The 26,791-nt window shown below is 36.3% G+C and overlaps 3 protein-coding genes across 3 annotated transcripts; all 3 read left to right on the top strand.

Annotated features, from left to right (window-relative positions):
• The first annotated feature begins 17,582 nt into the window (after nt 1-17,582).
• Nucleotides 17,583-19,525, top strand: LOC138906532 (uncharacterized). Its single transcript, XM_070195524.1, has 2 exons — nt 17,583-18,077; nt 18,264-19,525. The coding sequence occupies exons 1-2, from the start codon at nt 17,666-17,668 to the stop codon at nt 18,323-18,325; spliced, it is 474 nt and encodes a 157-aa protein (XP_070051625.1). The 5' UTR covers nt 17,583-17,665; the 3' UTR covers nt 18,326-19,525.
• A 552-nt stretch (nt 19,526-20,077) lies between these two features.
• Nucleotides 20,078-23,191, top strand: LOC108943936 (receptor kinase-like protein Xa21). Its single transcript, XM_018768517.3, has 3 exons — nt 20,078-20,474; nt 20,568-22,562; nt 22,650-23,191. Exon 2 carries the CDS (start codon nt 21,289-21,291, stop codon nt 22,270-22,272), a length of 984 nt encoding a protein of 327 aa, XP_018624033.3. The 5' UTR covers nt 20,078-20,474; nt 20,568-21,288; the 3' UTR covers nt 22,273-22,562; nt 22,650-23,191.
• LOC138904995 (receptor kinase-like protein Xa21) lies at nt 22,658-22,996 on the top strand. Its single transcript, XM_070193497.1, has one exon. The coding sequence runs from the start codon at nt 22,658-22,660 to the stop codon at nt 22,994-22,996; it is 339 nt and encodes a 112-aa protein (XP_070049598.1).
• Nucleotides 23,192-26,791: the final 3,600 nt, after the last annotated feature.

Below are 26,791 nucleotides of genomic sequence, written 5' to 3'. Positions count from 1 at the left end.
TTAATTCACGAAGGGTAATGCCATGCCATGATATGAGAGTTAATGCACGAAGGGTGATGCCGTGTCTTTTCTATTAATTTTATGGTGAGATTGAGAGTAAAAGCACGAAGGGTGATGCCGTGCATTTTTTCTTATTGTATTCACTATTCCTGTTGATTCATGGTATATTGACTGCTCCGGTGATCATTCTGTTGTAGTTCTTTATCTTGTATTCCCCTCAGTATGTTCCCCTCCCGACATTTTCTGTTTAGTTCTTCATTTCTGTTATTTGCATATACACTGTTAAATTGTACAGGTTGATTTGTAGGTGCCTTGCCTTAGCCTCGTCACTATTTCGTCGAGGTTAGGTTCGACACTTACCAGTACATGGGGTCGGTTGTACTGATACTGCACTCTGCACTTTCTGTGCAGATTTTGATACCGGCTCGGGTTGATCGAGATTTTGCTATTGGTCCGCTGTCCGGAGACTCAAGGTAGATCTGTCGGCGTTCACAGACCTTGAAGTCCCCGTCTATCTTTTCTGTTCTACTATTTCTTTCATTCAAACAGTTGTATTTCTTTCTGACTATTACTTGTAGAAAATTCTAGAATGCTCGTGAATTGTGACTCCAGATCCGGGTGGTAGTAATTAATACAGTTTTATGATATTCCGCACTTATTATATTTCATCTTAGTTAATTATTGTTATTTACTGAATGAAAATAAGGAATTGGTTTAATGATTCTCTAACGTTGGCTTGCCTGGCAAGTGAATGTTAGGCATCATCACGGTCCCGTCGGTGAAAAATTTCGGGTCGTGACAATAAGCGTAGTGACTTGTTAACAATTTAACTCGCATTCCTCTATCACACTAATATTTATCCATAACTCTTGCCTTACATCAATCTCAAATCAAGTAGGAGGATTCACACACATGCTAGTACGCTTTAGGCGCGTTTCAAATTAAAATGGCTATGTATACGTCCGCATAACATAGCTATGATCCTCAAATTAAAGAGCAAAGAACGCGTTCACACGGCTTAATTAAACTCCTTAAAATAATATATATGTCCTTAAGTTATGTACATATACGCGTTGCATGCCAAAATTTGATCACGCCCAACTCTAGTCCTAAAAAGAATAAGCGGTCGCTGCAAATATAATCCGATCTAACAGTTCGGAGTCGAATCCCACAGAGAACTAAGGTTTAGCTACAACTGCTCACTATTACCAAGAAGACAAGTTTTAAGAATTAACGCCCCGCTCAGTGACTTAAGGCCTCGAGAAGTTTCGCAATATGTATTATGACCCGCGGGTATGGTCGAGTTTGATTTTCGAAAGATTCAGAATTAAATTAAAAGAACGATTCTTATTTAGAAACTTAAATGGAAAGAGTTGACCGGAGAAATAACTTTTGAGAAAATGACCCCGGAATGGAATTTCGATGATGGCAATAGCTTCGTATGATGATTTCGGACTTAGGCGAATATTCGAATTTGGATTTGAAAGTCCGTAGGACAATTCGACGCATTTTGGCGAAAATTGAAAAATAGAAGATTTTAGGAAAAGTCCAACCGAAGGTTGAATTTTTTATAACGAGGTCGGATTTTGATTCTGAAAATTTGAATAGTTTCGTTATATCATTTATGACTTGTGTGCAAAAATTTGAAGTCATTCCGAATTGATTTAACGTGTTTCGGCACAAGATATAGAATTTGAAAGTTCAAAGATCATAGATTTTAATTTGAGGTGTGATTCGTCGTTTTGATGTTGTTTGATGTGATTTGAGGCCTCGAGTAGGTCTGTGTTATGTTATAGAACTTGTTGGTATATTTGAACGGGATCCCGAGTGGCTCGGATGTATTTCGGGGTGAGTTTTGAGCGAGTGCGGGCATTTCGACACTCTGATGTTGCTCTGGAACGTTGGAGGTGCGGACCGCACAATTCCATGTGCTGAGGCATATTTTTGAGTGCGGTAGCAGATGAAAAAATGCTGCAGCAAATGAAAATATGCGGACCGCAGAGGAAAAGTGCGGACCGCACAATTTTGTCTGCGGCCGCACTTCTGGTGATTTTCGCATGTTCGCTTGTCCGATTTTGGAAGTTTATATCTTTTGATCTATAAGGAATTTGGAGATGATTCAAAAATAAAAGTTGTAGCCCTTTGTGTTTAGTTTCCAGAAAAGTAATGAAATCATAATTCGGACATCTGTAGAAAAAGTTATGGCCAGTTTACTGAAGCCTAGTAAAGGAGAAGGCTGTGAAGCGCGGCCGCACAATTTTTGTGCGACCGCAGAAGTTAGGATGTGCGACCTCACTTGGAATTGTACGAACCGCACATGTTGAGGTCAGATTGGGTACTATATAGGCGAGGGTTAGGGTATTATTTCATTTTTGGACTTTGGGAGCTCGGTTTGTGGCGATGTTTCGTGGAATTTTCAAGAAATTCATCTGGGTAAGTGATTCTAACTCAAATTTGGTTAATATACATGAATATATCATTGCTTTCATCAATTAATCAGTATTTTGAGATAAAAAATTGGAAAAAATTATAGAAATTTCATAAAAATAAATTTTTGGGATTTGAATACCGATTCGGAGTCGGATTTGGATAAAATTGGTATGGTTGAACTCGTATCGGAATGGGTGTTTGGATTTCATGGAAATTATGTCGGATTCCGAGAGGCGGGCCCCACGTTGACTTTTGTTGACTTTTTAGAATAAAATTTTAAGTCAACGTATTATTATCCGGAATTATTTTCGATGAATTTTAATGAGGTTGTACAATAAATTTGAATAGGTTTGAGCTGTCCGGAGGTCAATTCAAGCAAGAAGGCTATTTTGGAATATCGGCATAATTTCAAAAAGGTAAGTATCTTGCCTAACCTTGAGTGGAAAAATTACCCCTTAGGCATCGAGTCTTACGTGCCATTTGTGAAATATGAATAACCTTGAGTGAAAAAATTACCCCTCGGGCTTATATGTGCAAAATATATTGGGTTAAAGTCCTAGGCATATTGTGTAGTATATTGGATAATTATTGGCATTTATTAAATCATCTATTTGCCATGCCTCAATTCGCGTTTGTTGAATTTATTTTTGTATGACAATTTGATGATTTGATATTTCTTGGAATTTAATTTCATTATGGATTTTTCATCTGCAAATAATTAATTAAACAAGCTTAAGAAGAAGTGTTAATATAATTATCAAAATTTAGATTAATGAAGGTGTTGTCCTATGCTGATTATTTTCTATCTATGTTGATTATTTTTGAGGTTTTATACCCATTGTATGGAGCCTTGGGCTATTTGTTGTGAAATTAATTAATTTTGTTATATCTTTAGAATTGGTTGTGGCTATTGGGCAAATTATGATATGAATTGATTTTGTTATATTGCCGTGATAACATTCCGTGCAAATTGTTATGTTATTTGAGTTATTATTTTGAGGATATAAGGGTGGCATTTCACTGTTGATATTATGTGGGTATAAGGGTGGCATTTCACTGTTGTTATGTGTGTTGGGATATTGTCTGGGCGGAGCGATAAAGGTGGCTATATGAGCGATAAGGGTGGCTATTGATATTGTGAGGGCGGAGGGATAAGGGAGGTTATTATAGAAGTGATAAGGGTGGTTATAGGAGAGATAAGGGTGACTACTGTCAGGGATGATATGTGATGGTGTGGAGTTGTTACGTTGGTAATTTTTATGTGATGTTGTAATTTTCCTTGTATTTATTTTTATACCTTGTGCAATTTATCTTGTTGTTGGTAAATTGATAACAATCTGATTTATGTTGAAATTGGGAGCATGTGGCTATAGTCAGGCGGATTATAAAAAGAAATGTGGGCACGAGGTGCCGTGAGTAAATAATAAGGATATTGACACGTGAATTGTCTGTGCAGTTGGGATATGAAATATGGGTACGAGGTGTTGTGGTTAAATGATAATGATATTTGGCATGTGAGTTGTCCGTGCAGTTGTGATAGAGAAATTGGCACGAGGTATCGTGGAATATGATAGGGTAACCGAAAGAGACTTACTAACAAGAGCGCGTTTTAGTTCAATCATATATTTTTGGTTCTTCAATATTACTAGTTTGAAGATTAATTTGTATAACCGAGAGGAGTGCAATTAATTATTCAACTTAAGTAATAATATATATTTGTAATCGTGAGAGGCATGTATACATTTTTGAGAAATAGAAATTGAAGAATAATAATTCTATTATATAATAGAAATATTAAGTGATGTCAAGATCCCAACACCTTTTTATTATATTTGTGAAAAATAAAATATTTTCTATTGCTCTATTCATGCATTTTTAGTTAGTTAATTTACAACTCAACTCTTTCTAATTTTCTCAAATAGTAATTAAAACAAGAAACATCTATAGAATAGATAAACCAATCTATGTGGGTTCAACATCTTTCTATACTATTATTTGACCGAGTATGAGTTAGAATTTTATATACGCCAGACACTCGTCAGTATGTTTGGTACATTAACGCATGTGGGATTGATCTCTGTTGCACCAAATATTTCACAGATTGGGGGAGTAGCTCAGACTCCTACCACGACTCCAGAACAGCAGGTTCACATTAGTCAAATTTCGGATGTAGTACCGGTACAACCTATTATTCCAGTTCAGCCAGAGGCATCAGAAGACCTACTTTCAGTGGCACGACTACAGAGGATGCCCAAGGATTTCTAGAAAATTATCATTGTATTCTCCGCACCATGGGTATTGTGGAAGTGAGCGGAGTTGCCTTTACTATATTTCAACTGTCATGCGCAGCGTATCAGTGGTGAAAAATCTATGAAGAAGGTAGACCAGCCGATGCAATACCACCAACTTGGGCTCAATTTTTGGAAATATTTTTGAAAGAGTTTGTTCCCCAGACTCTCCGAGATGCGTGGCGCATAGAGTTTGAACGGTTGTGTCAGGGCACTATGACAGTATCAGAATATGCCATCAGGTTCAGTGAGTTAGCCGGTCATGCACCTATCTTGGTTCCTACAGTCAGAAAGCGAGTCTGCAGATTCATTGAGGGGCTCAATTATGATCTTAAAATATGCATGGCTCGAGAGTTAAAAACGGATACTCCATTTCAACAAGTAGTGGAGATTGGGAGAAGGATTGAGGGTGTTCTAAGTGAGAAAATGGAGTCTAAGGAGACTAAAAGGTCTCGAAGCTCTGCAGGGTTCAGTGGATTTTACTCTTCAGTATACTTTGCAAAGTATACTGGAACTCCAGTATATTATACTGGAGCCAACAAAGTATACCGATCAAGCATAATATGCTGGAAGTTCATACACAAGTGCACCGAACTCCAGTATATTATGCTGGACCGATCTCTGTTACAGCAAAATAATGGCTATTTTTCAATGACTTGACAAACGCCAGCTATTTTTGAATGATTAGTCCGAAAACTGGCTAGCCCGTGCTATTTGAACGATGTATTCCGTCAGAGAGATACCAAGAAGCATATCACAATGCTCGGAACTTCAAGTCTTAGTGTTGATGGAAAATAACTTTGTTGGAACAATTCCAGGAGAACTAGGCAACTTACAGCTGCTGAAAGATTTAGATATTGGATTTAACAATTTTGAAGGTATGCGTTTACCATTTTTCCGGGGAGTTTAACTTTACTTATGGATTCAATTTTATAGTATAAAATAAGAGTAAATTTCATGGATGGTCATTCAACTTTGTATTCATTAATCAAAAAAAAAAATTTCTTTTTGTTACGCAAAAATAATTTTACTATGCTCTAGTTATCACAATAGTCACTTTGACCAGATTTTGTAAAAGTTTTACTTGAAAAGTCTATTATACCCTTGACGTTACAAATCCTGATCTCATTTATGTAATGCTTTCTATACTATATACTATATAATATATTTTTACATACGTATTTTACTTATAATTAAATAAATATTATTTTATTTTATTTATTATTTTTATATTCGTGCATTTAATTTTTTCTTAACGATAATTTCAATATATATAGGTAGTATTATCAAATTTGTCAGTAATATTACTGTGAACGAATCTCAATTTAATATTCTAAACCATGGCTAATGAAATATTTTTAATAAAAATTATAAAATCAAAGCTCACGGATTTATCATTCAAGCCATATTCATTAACCTAATAAACAAAATACCCACATGTAGAACATTGACACATCAGATTAATACTTTCAAATAAATAATATTAGCAGACAAAGCTTTAAAAAACTTAATATTAAACACAAATATCTTTAAAAAAGTTTTATAGTTTTACTGACTATAAAATCTCATTTGTTAAACAAATCTGTTTTTGTTATTTAAATAAATATTAAAAATAAATATTTTTTGTCATTTTTATATTTAAAAATATGTCGCTTTTGAATATGACTAAACAAATTGAGTGCCATGGGAAAATTAAATGTACGGATATATTATAAAAATAATAAATAAAGTAATATAAAGTTATTTTAATTATAAAGTAAAATACCTAAGTAAAAATATATTATTTGTATATAATATAGAAGGTATAACATAAATAGGAGAATTTGTAATGTCAAGGGCATAATAGACTTTTAAAGCAAAACTATTATAAAATCTGGTCAAGGTGACTATTGTGATAACTAGAGCAAGATAAAATAATTTTTGTATAACAAAGAAAGAAAAGTGACTTTTGGATAATGAACACAAAGTTGAATGACTTTTTAAAAAAAAATTAGAAAATAAACACAAAATTAAATGACCACCCTTGAATTTTACTCTGTAAAATAACCATATAAACAACTTTAAAAGATAATAGCTAAACTTGTAGTAATTGTGAGAGAAGATATGAGACTTGAAAATTTGCTTGTTTTCACTTATTGCTTAGTTGCTTCTGCTCAACTACAGAAGGCAGATGCAGAATTATTTTGATTCAAAGATGAATTTTTCCACCGATTATTTTTCTTCTCTCTTTGACTTTTTTTTCTTTTGTTTTGTCTACTTTTCTTTCTTTCACATACAACAACAGGTTTGCTCCTATTAATAATTACTCTAGGAATTTCAACGCATTGCTTTACAATTCCAAAGAAAAACTTTTAATTTACTTTTATAGATATTTATTATTTATTAATTAAAGGCAAGTTTACTTTTTGGTACAAAAGTATTATAGGGGTATTTTTTTAAGTGAAGGGTAAAAACGTTATTTAACTTTTAATGGTCATTTTAGTAATTTAACTTACACTAAAGATCTTCATGCTTATAATATAGTATATGATATATAATATATGATGATGATTAAGTAGGAGGATTCACACACGCTGGTATGCTTTAGGTGTGTTTCAAATTAACATGGCTATGTATCCGTTCGCGTAACATAGCTATTAAAGAGCAAAGCACGTGTGAACACGACTTAATTAAACTCCTTAAAATAATACATATGTCCTTAAGTTATGTACACGTACACATTGCATGATTTTGGCACGCAAGCAAGGCAAGTACATTTACGAATAATCAAGCAAATAAAGGTGGATAAAAAGGCAAAATCCTTAAGACATATATCCAAGATTAGTTTAAGTCAGGTTTAAATTAATTAAGTGACCGTGATAGAACCATGTGATTCGGGAAGTGTCTTATACCTTCTGTCTGATCAATAAAATTTCTTACATGGTTTTCTGTATTAGCGGATCATAAATGGAGTTAAAACTTTCGTGGGATTTTGAATCATTGGTGACTTGGAACACCGAAAATACTCAATTTTAAGTGGTGCCTTCTAAAATAATAAAATAATCCATATACAAATTTTAATTGAAAAATTTCTTTTCACGAAAAAGGAGGCGTGACACCCATAAATCAGGAGCTTAATAAAAGGAACCCATAAATCTCTGTTATGTGTTAGTATTTAGTACCAGATCTTGAACATTTTTCCAACCTTTCTTTTTTCTAGCACGAAGCTTGCAATAAACTAAGTTAATAATTGTAGCGTTATGTTCTTAATTTTAATTAGCTTCAGTAATATAAAAAGGTTAGCCTTATCTTCTTAATTACTACTATTCATTTAATCAGTTCCAATTCTGTAGAGATTATATTGCTAAACAAGATCCAACCAAGAGACGCATTTCCTAATTTCATGGACTCAAGGATATCATTAATGGAGAATACAACCTCCTCTTCCTTTCGGCTATTAGCATTTTTATTAATATCTCTTCACATTATAGCAACATGCGTAGCCATGAATATAAGCACTGATCAATCTTCTCTTCTAGCCTTGAAAGCCCAAATTACTTCAGACCCTTTTCGCATTCTTTCAACAAACTGGTCTTCTTCTACCTCAGTTTGTAACTGGATTGGAATCACTTGTGGCTCCCGTCATCAAAGAGTGATTGAACTGAATATTTCAGACATGGGATTTAGTGGTACCATCCCGCCACAACTTGGCAACCTTTCTTTTCTTATTTCTCTTGATCTAAGCTACAACAATTTCCAAGGTGAACAACTTCCACTAGAGTTGTCTCGTTTGCGAAAGTTGAGAGCCATTGATATTAGTTCCAATGGACTCAATGGCTCCAATGTGCTTTCCATGTTTAACATGTTCCAATGGACTCATGGATGCTAGTTTAACTGGTGATCTTCCATCTGATTTATGCCGTCGCCTTCCCAGATTGCTAAAGCTTTTTCTTAGCTCCAACATGTTAAGTGGAGAGATACCAAGAAGCATATCAGAATGCTCGGAACTTCAAGTCCTAGTGTTGATGGAAAATAACTTTGTTGGAACAATTCCAGGAGAACTAGGCAACTTACAGCTGCTGAAAGATTTAGATATTGGATTTAACAATTTTGAAGGTATGCGCTTTACCATTTTTCCGGGGAGTTTAACTTTACTATTATTCCCTAGACATTATAAATTCTCCCATTTATGTAATACTTTCTATATTATATAATATATAATATATTTTTTACTTTTTATTAAATAAATTTTATATTATTTTTATAATATATTCGTACATTTAATTTTTTTCTTAAAGATAATTTCAATAGATATAGGTACTATTATCAAATTTGTCAGTAATATTATTGTGAACAAATCTCATCTTAACATTCTTAATCATGCCTAATGAAATATTTTTAATAAAAATGATAAAATCAAAGCTCACATATTTATCATTCGAGCCATATTCATTAATCTAATAAACAAAATACCCACATGTAGAACACCGACACATCGTATTAATACTTTCAAATAAATAACATTAGCAGACAAAACTTTAAAAAAAACTTAATATTAAACATAATATCTTTGAATTTTTGTTTAAAGTTTTACTGACTATAAAAATTCATTTGTCAAACAAATCTGATTTTGTTATGATTAAAAATAAATATTTTTTGTCGTTTTTATATTTTAAAATATGTTCCAGTTTGAATATTATTAAACAAATTGAGTGTAATAGAAAAATTAAATGTACGGATATATTACAAAAATAATAAATAAAGTAGTATAAAGTTATTTTATTTATAAAGTAAAATACCTAGGTAAAATTATATTATATATTATATAATATAGAAGGTATTATATAAATAGGAGAATTTATAATGTCAAGGGCATAATATACGTTTCAAGTAAAAGTATTATAAAATCTGGCCAAGGTGACTATTGTGATAACTAGAGCAAAATAAAATAATTTTTGTATAACAAAAGAAAGAAAAGTGACTTTTGAGTAATGAACACAAAGTTGAGTAATGACTTTTACGTAACAAAAAAATTGACTTTTGAAAAATGAACACAAAATTGAATGACCACCGGTAATAATCTATAAAATAACTGTATAAACAACTTTTAGAAGATAATAGCTAGACTTGAGAGAGAAGATATGAGACTTGAAAATTTGCTTGTTTTCGCTCATTGCATAGTTGCTTCTGCTCAACTACAGAGGGTGGCTCTGGAATTTTGATTCTATGGGTTCAAGATTTCGGTTTCGACTAATGAATTCATCACCTTGTTTGAGTTATAAGTTCATAGCTCAATTTTTCAATAATTTTAGTGAATTTTATATTGAAAATACAAGTCTATGATAAAAGTTATGGATTCAGTTTGAATTTTGAATCATAGTGACGCTATTGGATCTGCCCTTGCTCGGCTGGATTCATATTTTAGTCGCCGGCAACTCGCATTTCATAAGAGCATAAAGTAAAAAGGTTGGATTTATCCCTCTACTTTGGTAAATAGTTTACGTTTATCCCCGTTATACTTTCCGTCCAAATCCACCCTTATCATTGACAAAGTAACAAAAATTATCCCTAACCCTAACGGACATCCACTGTAGCACCCAATCCCTCAAAAATAATTGCCACATAGATATTCAAGTCAGTATTTTTTAAATTTAATCCCTAAACCCAATCAACTCATCCCTGATTCTGTTGACCCAATTACCAGTAACCCTCACAATCATACCCCAGGCCGGTCCCCTCTTTCTTTCCTTCTTCTTCCTAACCCACCACCCCATTTCTTCTCTCTATCTTTTCTCTTCAATGTAGGAGCGCTTTAAGTAATTTCTGTTTTGGTTTCGTAATACTAGGCAGTGTGCTGTACAAATAAATTTTACACTTGAAATAATCGCTGAAACATGACTAAGTTGATTATACCACCTTCTCTTTGAATACTAAGTTGATTATACCACCTTCTCTTTGAATAGGATAAAGAAAGTATTAGTTGACTAAATTGGTAATTGCCACTGTTTGAAGCTTAAAAAATTAAAATCCATTGGTTTGAGAGGTGAAATGTGAAGGAGAAGATTGGCATCCATTAAAGAAGCTTGAGGCTTGAGTCAAAAAATTTGGATCTGCAAGTTTACATTATTTTCATTTGGATGTTATCGGAGTTTGTTGGGGATCTCTTGGGGAGTTCATAACTTCAATTTTGGGTGATTCGTTGAAGGATTTGGGCAGTTTGGGCAAGAACTTCAGCAGCCAGTTGCGGGAAGAAGACAACTGGCTCTATTGATCTTGTGTTTGAAATCTTAAATTGATTGTTGGGCTGGAAAAGTTGAATAATACCTTGTTGGTGCGAACTCGCAAATAATATGCAGAAAATTTACAGATACATTGCAAAATTGGGATGGGTTGATTGGGTTTAGGGATTAAATTTTAAAAATGCTGACTTGGATATCTATGTGACAATTTATTTTGAGGGATTGGGTGCCACAGTAGATATCAGTTAGGGTTAGGGGCAATTTTAGTTACTTTAGCAGCAGTGTTAGTTTACAGCTATGTATATAGTGTAGTCTTGTTCTACATTGAAATAGGAATAGTATGTCCTTGTATAGTATAGCTATAAATAAGGACCTCTTGTATTGTATTGAACATCTAATATCAATAATATATTATCTCTCGTGATTTCTCATATGGTATCAGAGCAACTGTGAGATATTTATCGCCGTGCATAAATTTTAGCGATTCCGGGAAGAGAAATCTGTCAACGGAAGTCTTTTTCCGGCGACTCTTTTTTTTTAAGGCTGTTTTGCATCTGCTTCATCTCCGTCAGTGTTGTGCAAAATCCAACACTACCATAAGAAGTCGTCACTATCCGGCGACCAAACCCCAGTGAAAATCTCCAGCAGCAGCCTCATCACGTGCCTCCACGCACCACTAGAAGCTCACGCGCGTGTATATAGTGTAGTCTTGTCCCACATTGAAATAGGAGTAGTATGTCCTTGTATAGTATAGCTATAAATAAGGACCTCTTATATTGTATTGAACATCTAATATCAATAATATATTTAATCTCGTACTTTCTCATATGGTATCAGAGCAACTGTGAGAGATTTATCGCCGTGCATAAATTCCAGTGATTTCGGGAAGAGAAATCTGTCAGCGAAAGTCTTTTTCCGGCGACTCTTTTTTTTAAGGCTGTTTTGCATCTGCTTCATCTCTGTCAGTGTTGTGCAAAATCCAACACTACCACAAGAGTCGTCACTATCCGGCGACCAAACCCCAGTGAAAATCTCCAGCAGCAGACTCCTCACACGCCTCCGCGCACCACCAAAAGCTCACGCGCGTGAGCTCACGCGCCTGCGCATACGACCACTTCCGGCCATTTTTTGAAAAAACTTCCTTCAGAATAGTTGGGTCGCCTGGTAATTCTGATCCTACCCCTACTATTTTCATTTCATTCTGACGACTTTGAGTTTTTTTCGGCAGCTACAGTACTATTCCAACAACTACAGTAAGATTCCGGCAACTACAGTATTTCATTATTCTGATTCTGTGTTTCCTTACTCTATTTCAGTGGATTACAGTTGATTCTTTCTCTTATTTAGTAATAATTTACAACAATGTCTTTGGGATTTGATGCTTTTGGGTCTAGAAACATGAGTTCTAGAAGCTCTGGTGCTATTATTACCTCTGAACCTTTAATGGGAGATTCAAACTACTTAGCTTGGGCTTCATCTGTCGAGTTGTCGTGTAGAGGCTAAAGTGTTCCAGATCATCTAATCAAACAGTCTAGCGAAGGAGATGAAAAGGCAATAGCACTTTGGGCAAAAAATCGATGCTCAATTATATAGCATCTTATGGCGATCTATTGATTCCAAGTTGATGCCCTTGTTTCGTCCATTCCAGGCATGTTATTTAGTTTAGGCAAAGGCACTCACCTTATACACTAATGACATATCTCGCTTCTATGATGTGATATCGCAGATGACAAACTTAAAGAAACAGGAATTAGATATGTCTACTTACTTGGGTCAAGTACAGGCAGTCATGGAGGAATTTGAGAAGTTGATGTCAGTTTCTGCTAGTCTCTAAAAACAACAAGAGCAGCGACAGAAGATGTTTCTCGTTCTTACCCTCGTTGGACTTCCTAATGATCTTGATTCAGTACGCGACCAGATTTTGGCTAGTCCGACTGTCCCGACAGTTGATGAATTATTCTCTCGATTACTCCGCCTTGCTGCAGCACCAAGTCACCCAGTGATCTCATCACAGATACTTGATTCCTCTGTTCTTGCATCCCAGACAGTGGATATTCGGGCATCTCAAACTATGGAGCATAGACGAGGAGGAGGTCGTTTTGGAAGATTTAGACCCAAGTATTCTTATTGTCACAAACTTGGACACACTCGTGAAATGTGTTATTCCTTACATGGTCGTTCACCCAAAAATGCTTACATTGCTCAGACCGAGACTCCGAGTAACCAGGGATTTTCTTTATCTAAAGAAGAATATAATGAGCTCCTTCAGTATCAAGCAAGTAAGCAGACATCTCCACAAGTAGCCTCAGTTGCTCAGACTGATACTTCTATTACTGGTAATTATTTTGCTTGTGTTTCCCAATCTAGTACTCTTGGCCCATGGGTCATGGACTCAGGCGCTTCTGATCACATCTCTGGTAATATATCACTTTTGTCAAATATTGTATATTCGCAGTCTCTTCCCACTGTTACCTTAGCCAGTGGATGTCAAACTAAGGCAAAAGAAGTTGGACAAGCTAATCCCTTGTCTTCTATCACCCTAGATTCCGTTCTTTATGTCCCTGGCTGTCCTTTTAGTCTTGCATCTGTTAGTCGTTTGACTCATGCCCTCCATTGTGGTATATATTTTACTGACGATTCTTTTATTATGCAAGACCGCAGTACGGGACAGACAATTGGTACAGGACGTGAATTAGAAGGCCTTTACTATCTTAACTCACTCAGTCCTTCCACAACATGTCTAGTTACAGATCCTCCAAATCTAATCCACGGATGTTTAGTACATCCGAGTTTATCCAAACTTTAGAAGATGGTGCCTAGTTTATCTAGTTTGTCTACATTAGATTGTGAGTCATGTCAGCTTGGGAAACATACCCGAGCCTCCTTTTCACGTAGTGTTGAGAGTCATGCAGAGTCTGTCTTCTCCTTAGTTCATTCTGATATATGGTGTCACGACCCAAAATCCCAACCTGTCGTGATGGCGTATATCTCAATACTAGGCAAGACGATAATCTCCATAAACCATAATTTCTCTTTAAGTTTGAAAATATAATAATTAAATACAATACAAAAATCCCACAAATACTGATACGAACACTACCCAAAACCTGGTGTCACTAAGTACATGAGTATTCTATTATGAATACAATTCTAGAAAATACGGTCTATGATAATCTGAGGCCAAATGCAGTAACAAGGAGATAGGGAAAGAGAGACAAGGTCTGTGAAACACGGCAGCTACCTCTGAATCTCCGAAAAATCAATTGTGCTAGAGAATCAACACCCGCTATGTCCAGAAACACCTGGATATGCACACGAAGTGCAGGGTGTAGTATGAGTACAACCAACTCAGCAAGTAACAATAATATATAAGGAACTGAAGATAATGACGAGCTACACAGTTACAGTTCATTTCCAGTAATTCCAGCAAGGAATAGACATGCTTTCAAATTCGGGAGTTTAAGTCAAATCAATTTTATACAGTTCAAGTTCATGTAATCCGGATATAAAATCTTTCAGAGAATTTCACAACAATAACAGATAGCAACTAAGTGCAAAAACAAATGAAAAGCAAGTACAACCTCTCAAGCAACAGATACTCAACTCGTCACAACAGCTCAACCACTCTGCTCTCAGCCCTCAGCACTCGCACTCAATGGGTACCTGCGCTCACTGGGGGTGTACAGACTCCGGAGGGGCTCCTACAGCCCAAGCGCTATAATCTGCACGGCCAACTCACGTGCTGCACGGACAACTCACGTGCCATAGTATCAATATCTGGATCCGCACGGCCAACTCACGTACTGCAGAGACAACTCACGTGCTATAGTATCAATATCTGGATCCGCACGGCCAACTCACGTGTTGGACGGACAACTCACATGTTATAGTATCAATATCTCACAATCAGGCCCTCGGCCTCACTCAGTCATAAATCTCTCTAGTCTATCGGGCTCTCAATAATCATGAAATCAGCCCAATCAACAATGATATGATGCATCAATAATGAATAATAGAGACTGAGATAAAATAAACAAATAAACTATGACTGAGTACCAAATAACAATTTAGCAGATAATTCAACATGCACACGACCTCTATGGGTCCCAGCAGTACCAACATATAGCCTAAACATAGTTTCTAACATGTCTTACAATCAAATTTCTACAACACATAGAGAGCATATAGCTAACAAATTATTCAACTTTATAGTTTTACGGAACGGACCAAGTCACAATCTCCTCGGTGCACGCCCACACGCCTGTCACCTAGCATGTGCGTCACCACCAAAGTAATCACATAATAAAAAAAAACCGGGGTTTCATACCCTCAGTACCTTAAACCGCATTATTCTTTATTCCGCTATGCCCTTGCCACGAGAATTGGTCTCCGAAAGCCTCGAATCTAGTCACAAATAATTCATTTCAGTTAATAAAATTTATTGGAATTAATTCCATAAGAAAATACTAATTTTCCTTAAAAATCTAAAATTTAGCTCAAAAATTGCCCGTGGGGCCCACGTCTCAGAACCCGACAAAAGTTACATAATATGAATGCTCATTCAAACATCAGGCCAACCATATAAATTTTACTCAAATCTGACATCAACTCGACCCTCAAATCTCCAAATTAAACCAAGAGGGTTTTCACAATTTTCCAACTTAATTCACCGATTAAATGTTAAAAATGACCATGGATTTGGGTAATTTAACCAATATTGAATTAAGAACACTTACCCCGTTGTTTCCTCTAAAAATCTCCTAAAAATTGACTCTTCCCGAGCTCCAATCCGTCAAAAATGAAAAATGGGACGAAGTCCCATTTTCAGAACATAAACTCTCTGCCCAGACATTTTCTCTACGCGATCGCGAACATTCTCACACGATCGCGAAGAACGATTTTCCATCGCCCGGATTTAACTCTATGCGATCGCGGATTTTCCCACGCGATCGCGATCGCGATGCACTACATCACAGACCTACGCGATCGCGAAGCACAAACACGTGATATCCATTTTTGTCCCATTTTCTCTACGTGAATGCGGATATCTAAGCGATCGCATCCCTTCTTCACGCGTTCGCGAATAAAAACCTCACATATCTAAGCGATCGCATCCCGCTTCACGCGCACGCGAAGCACAAAATATCACTGCCTCATATTGACCCTACGTGATCGCAGATATCCCCATGCGATCGCGTAGAACAAAAACCTCCACTGACCAACTAAGCCTACGCGATCGCAGACACATTCACGCGATCGCGTAGAAGAAAAACAACATCAGATATCAGAAAATTCCAGCAGATGTTCAAGTCCAAATTTTTTATCCGTTAACCATTCAAAACTCACCTGAGCTCCTCAGGACCTCAACCAAATATACCAACAAGTCCTAAAACATCATACAAACTTAGTCGAACCCTCAAATCACCTCAAACAACGCTACAACCATGAATTACACCCTAATTCAAGCTTAATGAACTTTGAAATTTTTAATTTCTACAAATGGCTTCGGAACCTATCAAATCGCATCTGATTGACCTCAAATTTTGCACACAAGTCATAAATAATACAACAGACCTATTAAAATTTTCATAATCGGATTTCAACCCCGATATCAAAAAGTCAACCCCCCGGTCAAACTTCCCAAAAATTCAACTTTCGGCATTTCAAGCCTAATTCCTCTACGGACCTCCAAATAATTTTCCGGACACCCTCCTAAGTCCAAAATCACCATACGGAGCTATCGGAATCATCAAAATTCAAATCCGAGGTTTTTTACACGAGGTCCATATCCGGTCACTTTTCTAACTTAAAATTTTTAATTATGAGACTAAGTGTCTCATTTCACTCTGAATTCCTTCCGGACCCGAATCAACTAACTTGGTAAGTCATAAAATAACTGTAAAGCATAAATTGAGCAGTAATTGGGTAACGGAGATGTGGTACTCAAAACGACTGGTCGGGTCGTTACATATGGGGTCCTAGTAGAGTTAGTTCAACCTTGGGATTTCGTTATTTTGTTAGTTTCATTGATGATTATTCAAGATGTACTTTGATTTTCTTAATGAAACATCGTTCTGAGTTATTTTATGTATTCTAGAGTTTCTGTGCTGAAATCAAAAACCAATTTGGTGTTTCTATTCGCATTTTTCACACTGATAATGCCTTAGAATATTTATCTTCCCAATTTCAGCAGTTTATGACTTCTCAAGGAATTATTCATCAGACATCTTGTCCTTATACCCCTCAGAAAAATGGGGTTGCTGAGAGAAAGAATAGGCATCTTATTAAGACTGCTCGCACACTTCTAATTGAATCTCATGTTTCGTTGCGTTTTTGGGCGATGCAGTTCTCACAGCTTGTTATTTGATTAATCAGATGCCTTCATCTCCCATCAAGGATCAGATTCCGCATTCAGTATTGTTTCCCCAGTCACCCTTATACTCTCTTCCACCCCGTATTTTTGGGAGCACGTGTTTTGTTCATAACTTAGCTCCTGGGAAAGATACGTTAGCTCCTCGTGCTCTCAAGTGTGTCTTCCTTGGTTATTCTCGTGTTCAGAAGGGATATCGTTGTTATTCTCCAGATCTTCGTAGGTATCTTATGTTAGTTGACGTCACATTGTTTGAGTCTAAACCGTTCTTCACTTCGGCTGACCACCATGATATATCTGAGGTCTTACCTATACTGACCTTTGAGGAGTTTACTATAGCTCCTCCTCTACCTTTGACGATGGAGGTTTCATCCATACCAACCGTTGAGGAGTCTAGTGTTGCTCCTCCTAGTTCCCCAGCCACAGGAACACCACTCTTGACTTATCATCGTCGTTCACGCCCTACATCAGGCCCAACTGGTTCTCGTCCTGCACCTGACCCTGCTCCTGCTGCGGACCCTGATCCTAGTACACTGATTGCACTTCGGAAAGGTATACGGACCACACTTAACCCTAATCCTCATTATGTCGGTTTGAGTTATCATCGTCTGTCATCTCCCCATTATGCTTTTATATCTTCTCTGTCCTCGATTTCCATCCCTAAGTCTACAGGTGAAGCGTTGTCTCATCCAGGATGGCGACAGGCTATGAGTGACCAGATGTCTGCTTTACATACAAGTGGTACTTGGGAGCTTGTTCCTCTTCCCTCAGGTAAATCTATTGTTGGTTGTCGTTGGGTTTATGCAGTCAAAGTTGGTCCCGATGGCCAGATTGATCGGCTTAAGACCCGTCTTGTTACCAAAGGATATACTCAGATATTTGGGCTCGATTACAGTGATACCTTCTCTCCCGTGGCTAAAGTGGCTTTAGTCCACCTTTTTCTATCCATGGCTGCAGTTCGTCATTGGCCCCTCTATCAGTTGGACATTAAGAATGCATTTCTTCACGGTGATATTTAGGATGAGGTTTATATAGAGCAACCACCAGGGTTTTTTGCTCATGGGGAGTCTCGTGGCCTTGTATGTCGCTTGCGTCGGTCACTTTATGGTCTAAAGCAGTCTCCTCGAGCCTGGTTTGGTAAGTTCAGCACGGTTATCCAGGAGTTTGGCATGACTCATAGTGAAGCTGATCACTCTGTGTTTTATCAGCACTCTGCTTCAAGTCTCTGTATTTATCTGGTAGTTTATGTTGATGATATTGTTATTACTGGCAATAATCAGGATGGTATTACCAATCTGAAGCAGCATCTTTTCCAACACTTTCAAACTAAGGATCTAGGCAAATTGAAGTACTTTCTAGGTATTAAGGTTGCCCAGTCTAGCTCAGGTATTGTTATTTCTCAAAGAAAATATGCTTTAGACATTCTTGAGGAGACAGGGATGATAGGTTGCAGACCTGTTGACACTCTGATGGATCTGAATTCTAAACTTCTGCCAGGACAGGGGAGCCGCTTAGCGATCCTGCAAGCTATAGGCGGCTGGTTGGAAAATTAAATTATCTCACAGTGACTAGACCCGACATTTCTTACCATGTGAGTGTTGTAAGTCAGTTTATAAATTCTCCCTGTGATAGTCATTGGGATGCAGTTTTCCGCATTATTCGGTATATAAAATCGGCTCCAGGCAAAGGGTTACTGTTTGAGGATCGAGGTCATGAGCAGATCGTTGGATACTCAGATGCTGATTGGGCAGGATCACCTTCTGATAGACGTTCTACGTCTGGATATTGTGTTTTAGTAGGAGGCAATTTTGTGTCCTGGAAAAGCAAGAAACGGAATGTAGTTGCTCGGGCTAGTGCAGAAGCAGAATATCGAGCAATGGTTATGGCAACATGTGAGCTAGTCTAGACCAAACAATTGCTTAAGAAGTTGAAATTTGGTGAAATCAGTCGGATGGAACTTAATGTGCTCAAGCTGCCCTTCATATTGCATCAAATCCGGTGTTCCATGAGAGAACTAAACACATTGAGATTGATTGTCACTTTGTCAGAGAAAAGATACTTTCAGGAGAGATTGCTACAAAGTTTGTAAGGTCGAATGATCAACTTGCAAATATTTTCACCAAGTCTCTCACTGGTCCTCGTATTGGTTATATATGTAACAAGTTCGGTACATATGATTTGTATGCACCAGCTTGAGGGGGAGTGTTAGTTTACAGCTATGTATATAGTGTAGTCTTGTTCCACATTGGAATAGGAGTAGTATGTCCTTGTATAGTATAGCTATAAATAAGGACCCCTCGTATTGTATTGAACATCTAATATCAATAATATATTTTCTCTCGTGCTTTCTCACAACGGCAAAGGTGAATTTGGACGAAAAGTATAACGGGGATAAACATAAACTATTTACCAAAGTAAAGGGATAAATCCGGCCTTTTTCCCATTTATATATTAACTTCAGTTTACTGACTAATAGTCAATAAGACACACAAGTTTCAGATGCAACTTTGAAGATATGAAGATTCTGAGATTTTCGCCTCCTAGTCCGAATCTGAATGCGAAAACAAGGATGAATTTGCTGTTTGTCTATAAAAACAAGGATGAATTCGCGAATTAATCAAGCGAAAAGAAGTTACTATTACCGTTTCTTAATGCCCTATTAATGGGTGAAAATGTGTTTCAGATTATATGCAAAATGGGCTAAATCGGATAAAATCTGAAAATATGAACTATTTTGGTTACAAGCTTGGGCCACTGATACCCAGTGTAAAAATCTCTATAATATATATGGTTGGTTTGATTTTCTATGAGTATTATTATGTCGAGTTTGCTAAATATATATATCGATATATGTGATATTTCTGTTTAACAATTTGACAGGCACAATACCTTATGAGATTGGTCATCTTTATAACTTGGAGCTTTTAGCCATGGATTACAATAAGTTAACAAGCTCAATCCCTTATGTGATTGGTCATCTTTATAAATTGGAATATTTAAGCATGGAAAGAAACAAATTATCGGGCTCAATCCCTTTAAGCATACTCAACATTTCATCACTTCAATATTTATCAATCGGGGAAAACAAGCTTGAAGGACCTTTACCAAGAGAAGTTGGAAATTTGAGTATGCTTCAAGTACTTGATTTTTCAATGAATAACCTGACAGGTATGGAAAAAATAACTAATCCATTGTCATTTTAGAGTTTCAGTTTTTCGAATACTTCTACTGATCCTAATCTTACTAAATTTAATTTTGCAGGTGTAATTCCAGATGGAATCAGTAACCTTCAAGAGTTGGAGGACCTCTCATTGTCTTACAATAATTTTAATGGCTCAATCCCTATTGATATCTTCAATATCTCATCTCTTATATATCTTCAGCTCGCAGGTAACCACATTTCAGCTAATCTTCCTTCCACTATAGGCCATGGCTTACCTAATGTTGAAGGAATTCATCTATCTGGAAACAACATTAGTGGTGTTTTACCTAGTTCAATCTCAAATATGTCTAAGCTTATGTATCTCGAACTCTATCGGAATGAACTTACTGGTTCAATTCCTGAATCTCTAGGAAATTTAAGACTTCTGGAAGTTCTTAGCTTATCCAGTAACTCTTTCAACAGTGAATTAAGCTTTATTACTCCTTTGGCCAATTGTAAATACTTGAGAAAATTGATATTGTCTTCCAATCCCCTAAATGCAATGCTTCCAAAATCCATCGGCAACCTTTCTTCTCTTGAAATGTTTTCGGCAACTTGATGTAACCTCAAGGGCCATATTCCAAATGAAGTCGGAAATTTGAGAAATTAATCTTCTTTGGAGCTGGAAGATAATGACTTCAATGGAATTGCCCGACAACCATAAGTTCATTGAAAAAACTTCAACGGCTTTCACTTGGTGCAAATAGAATAAGTGGTCCCTTTCCAATTGTTTTATGTGAGCTATCCAACTTGGGTTTGTTAAACCTTTCACAAAATCAAATGTGGGGAAGTCTTCATAGTTGCTTGGGGGATATGACTTCTATAAGGGAGGTTTCTCTTGATTCAAATAACTTCACTGCCATAATACCTTCAAGTCTATGGACTCTCAAAGACATTTTAAAGCTGAACTTGTCTTCTAATTTCTTCAATGGTTCTCTACCGCTAGAAGTTGGAAACCTCAAGGCTGCAATACTTCTGGATCTTTCCTGGAACCAAATCTCAGGAAACATTCCTAGTACATTAGGAAGTCTACAGAGATTGACTCAACTGTTTTTGGCTCATAACAGAATTGAAGGATCTATTCCTGAGACATTTGGAGGGCTCAAATCTTTGGAAGTATTGGATCTTTCGTATAATAATTTGTCTGGTGTGATCCAAAAATCATTGGAGGCACTTAAGTATCTTCACTCTTTTAATGTCTCATTTAACAGGTTACACGGAGAAATTCCGAATGAAGGACCTTTTGTTCATCTCCCTTACCAGTCTTTCATGTCGAATGAAGGATTGTGTGGTAACTCTCAACATCATGTCCCAACTTGTCCTTCTAATTCAAAGAATCGTTCTAGTTCAAAGAAAAGGAGACTGATGTGGATTGTTCTTGCATCTTCACTTATCCTTGTAATAGTGCTTGCTTCAGCAATAGTTTTCATATTGATGAGATGTCGGCGTAAAGCAGTCAACGCTGAAGATGAGTCGTTGCCTGAGGTAGCACCACAAAGAATTTCTTACTATGACCTTCAAAGAGCAACTCAGGGCTTTGATGGAAATAACTTTGGAAATAACTTGCTAGGTAGTGGAAGTTTTGGTTCTGTTTATAAAGGGACATTGGCAGATGGGATGATAGTGGCTGTCAAAGTTTCAATGTACAGATGGAAGGTACATTTCAAACCTTTGATAGAGAATGTGATATCTTGCGGAATCTTCGTCACAAAAATCTCACCAAGATTATTAGCAGCTGTTGTAACTTGGATTTTAAAGCATTGATACTTGAGTACATGCCAAATGAGAGCTTAGACAAGTTGCTGCATTCTCGAGATTATTGTTTAAATATGATGCAAAGATTGAATATCATGGTCGATGTTGCATCTGCTCTGGAATATCTCCATCATGGTTACTCGGTACCGGTTATTCATTGTGATTTGAAGCCTAGCAACGTGTTATTAGACAAAGACATGGTGGGACACCTGACTGACTTTGGCATAGAAAACTTTTAACTAAGGAAGAATCCATTGCTCATACTACAACCTTTGCCACAATCGGTTACATTGCTCCAGGTGAATACCTTATTTAACTTGTAACAGTATTGTGGATTAGTGCATTTTAAGTTTATTTGCTAACGTATTTTAAGTTATATTTTTTAGAGTATGGTATGGAAGGCCTTGTATCCAAGAGGTCTGATGTTTATAGTTATGGCATCATGTTGCTGGAAACTTTTACAAAGAAGAAATCTAATGATGAAATGTTCGTGGGAGACTTGAATTTGAGAAGTTGTGTGCATAATTTGCTTCCTGATGAGTTGGATCAAATTATAGATGCTGACTTACTAACAGTAGATGAAGAGAACTTAAGTCGAAAGATGCAATGTGTGGCATCCATCATAGAGTTAGCCATGAATTGCACAGCTAATATTCCAGTGGAAAGGATGAACATGATTGATGTTGTAGCAGCACTGAAAAAGATCAAACAAAAGCTTTCTTCCTGTTATTGAACGACCCAGCACCATGACATCGGGTACTTTCCATATCCCTTTTGGAAGAACAAAAAAAAAGTAGCCAGCTGTATATTTCACTATGTACCATTTAACTATTAGTAGTTGTTCCTCCATTTCGAATACACTCCTATTCACTGTCTACGAGATTATGTTTAACCTGTTTACGTGAAAGAGTTGTCGAAGACATTACTATGGAGAGACGGAATGGTAAAGTTCAAGAAATGGTATGTTATGGTCTGAATGTTAATCAAGTACTATGGTTTTCCCTGTGTGCAGGAAATATGGTTTCTTATCAATGTTGCGCTGATGAATTTGTGCAATATCTTGTGGAGTTAATCTCCTTATGTTAATATTCTCGTATGGAGCCACCTCCGAGTATTTCCTTTTATTTATTGTAAAGGCTGTCCTTTTAGCTTTTCCCTGTTTCATTAGAGGTGGACTTTTGGTTTTGTTCTCTTGTTTACTTGGTTGCTGCCAATTTCCAGCTCTTGTAATGTGATCTATGTATTTTGAGCTGTACACTCCACTGCTTTTTGTGGGAATTTTGTAATAATATGAATTAATGGATACGTCCTGCATCAAGATGACTCGTCTGCATACTGTTTCAATGTTTGCCATTTTACTCCTATTTGTCATATTGCAGAAAAGTATCATAACTGTTTTTGCAAATGAACTCTTTCATTGGTGCTAGAGTATTTATTTTATTTGCTTGCTTTAGAACATATTGCTGACGGCCTTAAACTGTCATTGGCATTTCTTGCTACAGAAAATTTATCAATTAAGTGCTCCATATAGAAACCAATGAAAGGTTGAATTTGCTCTGGGGTTGTAGTTTATTTACTATAATCGTTTGCCTTATGGGTTTTCCTTCCACATATTTACCATAGTTGTTAGCCTTACGATTCACATGAATATAAAAGATGCTTCTTTTTTTCCATCAATATAAAAGTTGCTAGAAATGAATTAATTTTTCTTATGAGCACATAAGCTCTGGGCCTTGAGTTCTCTTCAAGTCGAGTGTAGTTGCTTGCTCCCTGCTACCTGTTACAGATTCATCTATTACAGAGTCTGAGGTCCAGGTTATTTCACAATTTTGATTTTCCATCTTTAAGAGCATTTAGTTCAGATTTATATATTCTTGGAATGTGCATTAGTTATCTAAGCGATTATATATGAGTGCTCGTCTGCTGTATATTTTATTACTATATGGTTTGCTCTTTGCTCCACTTTATTATTGTATTTTGACTATCAACTTTATCAAACTATATATGAGGTTACTTGTCAGTTCACTGTCTAAAACCAGTAGCATTAATCTCTACATCAGATATGCTTACAAACATTTATAATCACCTACATTTTACTCCTGTTAGAATTATGCGGAATTGTGAGGAAGATGATGAGAAACTTGGCTCTTTTGTTTCCTTAGGCCACCTGACAATGAGCCGCAAATTACACAATTGGAAGAGGATATGAAAATGATCCATATCATTTGATGTGCAAGTGCAGCAGCACTAAGACACCATTAACATATCATATTTCAATGAACTTCTCTTTCGGTAATCAATGTTGAACTTCAGTGCCAAATCCATTCCCTTCCCCCCTCATATGTCACCTTAGACCGAGTTGAGCTTTAATCCGGATATACACAGAGTGCTATACTTCATTACTCTCTTATTGCTCTCACCTGATAAATATAAGTACGTATATACTATCATATATGGGATTCATTTGGTGATTCTTTTCCATTTGTTTTAACCTTTCAGATGATAACTACAGGAAGTTCCTTCCAACAATGAATTTGAGAAGCAGATAGGACCAGAGGTTATTCCTCCATAATGATTTTCAAATGGACAGATAAAGTGAATTGGGCAGCAAGCTATGAAAGGAAGTGGAAGAAGCGAAGAAATTGCTCTTTGTCCAAAGAGTAGTTAAATTTGCTTGAATTGCAACGAGTTATTTGATTTTTTTTTTTTGACAATTTTAATCTAATTGCAAAGACTACAAGTATTCTATTTTAGTAGGCATTTGGACATAAGAATTGTAAAATTCGAAAAAACAGTGAAAATTGTATTTGAAATTTAGAGTTGTGTTTGGACATAAATTTCAGTTTGGGTTGTCTTTAAAGTTTTGTGACTGATTTGAGTGAAAATTTTGAAAAACAGTTTTTGCAGTTTTTCAAATTTTCGAAAATTTCCAAAATACATTTTCAAATGAAAATTGGAAATTTTATGAACAAACGCTGATTTCGAAAAAAAATAATTTTTTTTTTTTGAAAAAATCTTCCATCAAATTTTATGTCCAAACGGGCCCTTATTTTAATTGTTAAGATTACAAATATTCTATTTTATTCAACAAGTAAAGCAAATCGGGTGTTTTATTTTCATAATGGGGACATGACTTATGGCTTATACTCTTTTATTGTCTCAAGGCATGTCACCTCTTGTCTTTTCCTTCACTTAACTATAGACTCTGTCATCATGTCATATTTTGATTTAGCGTTATCACCCATATATCACATCTTACTCATGATGTTTCATTTACTCTCTTCTTATTCTCTGGATAATATTTTTGTCTATCACTTTATTGTGAAAACTTCAACAAAACATTCTTTCACTTATAGCTCCACTTGCTTTATCTCACTGGCTCTTCGGGACGCCTAACATTCTCTCTCCTTTTTTTTCTAGAGAAGGGAGTCAAACTAAGGTAAATATTTATCCCTTCTAGGATTCCACTGTCTATCTTCTGAAATTTCTGAATATTCTATTGTTCATATCTGACTGTACTACTCTAGAGTGCATTATCCGGGTGTCTCACAAGGAGAACTATTACCATATTTGCAATATCCTTTGGAAATGTGAGCTAATGATAACAATCCATCCACAATTTTGGATTGCTCTAACCCCAGTTGGATCCTGATATCTCATCCTTCTCTTAAACTATATTTGTTAGCTCCCATAGGATATAATTGATGTGGTCAATTGTATATATCTTTGTTATTGTTGAAAGTAACTCAGAATGCTTATATTTCTCTGCGAGAATTGTAAATATTGATAATCTTCACTAACTGGGTACCTCGTGCTCTTCTTCATCTTGTTTTTTTTACTTGTCGAAATTTGTATCTACCTTCTGATTCTCTTATTTCTTTTTACCATATAGGTAGATAAATATTCTTACCTTAGGGATCCTTATCAAGAAGCTTACACATCTTAGTACACACATGATCTGCTCAAGACCTCACATTTACTCAGCATAAGCATGATGCAAAATCGAGTTCCTCTGACTTAACTCTTTCACAACCACATTCAATCTCTTACCAACTGTCTTTCTGGACGTAGGTATCATTGTATTACGAATAAAATAAAATTTAGAAGTTTGAATTCTTACAACTGAGCTCTACCACACGATCTAGAGTAAGAAGAAAGAGTGACAGTCCTAAATACCATGTAGCCTCCTGCTTATAAGTGTGGTGCACAACACACCCATAAACAAGACTCTACTAGACACGGCTTATAGACCCTAGGATAGAACTGCTCTGATACCACTTTTGTCACGACCCAAACCGTAGAGACGCGACGGGCACCCAATGCCTAACTCAACCGAGTACCAACGTAACGTATCCTTCTTATCATACTATCATGGGTAAATGAACCGGAAAGGCCGTCATGAGATAACTAGAATTAAACATAAAAGAATACTCGACATAGGATGACCCAACATGATATAGAAGCTTATGCATGCGACATAGGGGCCTATAAGCCGACATGATCATTTGTATACTCAAAACATCGGTCG

This window comes from Nicotiana tomentosiformis, chromosome 2 (genome assembly GCF_000390325.3).
Source record: "Nicotiana tomentosiformis chromosome 2, ASM39032v3, whole genome shotgun sequence".
Taxonomy (NCBI): domain Eukaryota; kingdom Viridiplantae; phylum Streptophyta; class Magnoliopsida; order Solanales; family Solanaceae; genus Nicotiana; species Nicotiana tomentosiformis.
The sequence above is the reverse complement of the archived record's forward strand: the minus strand, read 5'-3'. Positions and strand labels throughout refer to the sequence as shown.

What these genes read in the sequence shown, in the direction of transcription:
- LOC138906532 (XM_070195524.1), top strand. Translation starts at nt 17,666, where the DNA reads ATGGAGGTTTCATCCATACCAACCGTTGAGGAGTCTAGTGTTGCTCCT. An exon ending in GCTTGTTCCTCTTCCCTCAG is followed by an intron (nt 18,078 to 18,263) that starts GTAAATCTATTG and finishes CCATGGCTGCAG; the next exon opens with TTCGTCATTGGCCCCTCTAT.
- LOC138904995 (XM_070193497.1), top strand. Translation starts at nt 22,658, where the DNA reads ATGGAAGGCCTTGTATCCAAGAGGTCTGATGTTTATAGTTATGGCATC.
- LOC108943936 (XM_018768517.3), top strand. Translation starts at nt 21,289, where the DNA reads ATGTGGGGAAGTCTTCATAGTTGCTTGGGGGATATGACTTCTATAAGG.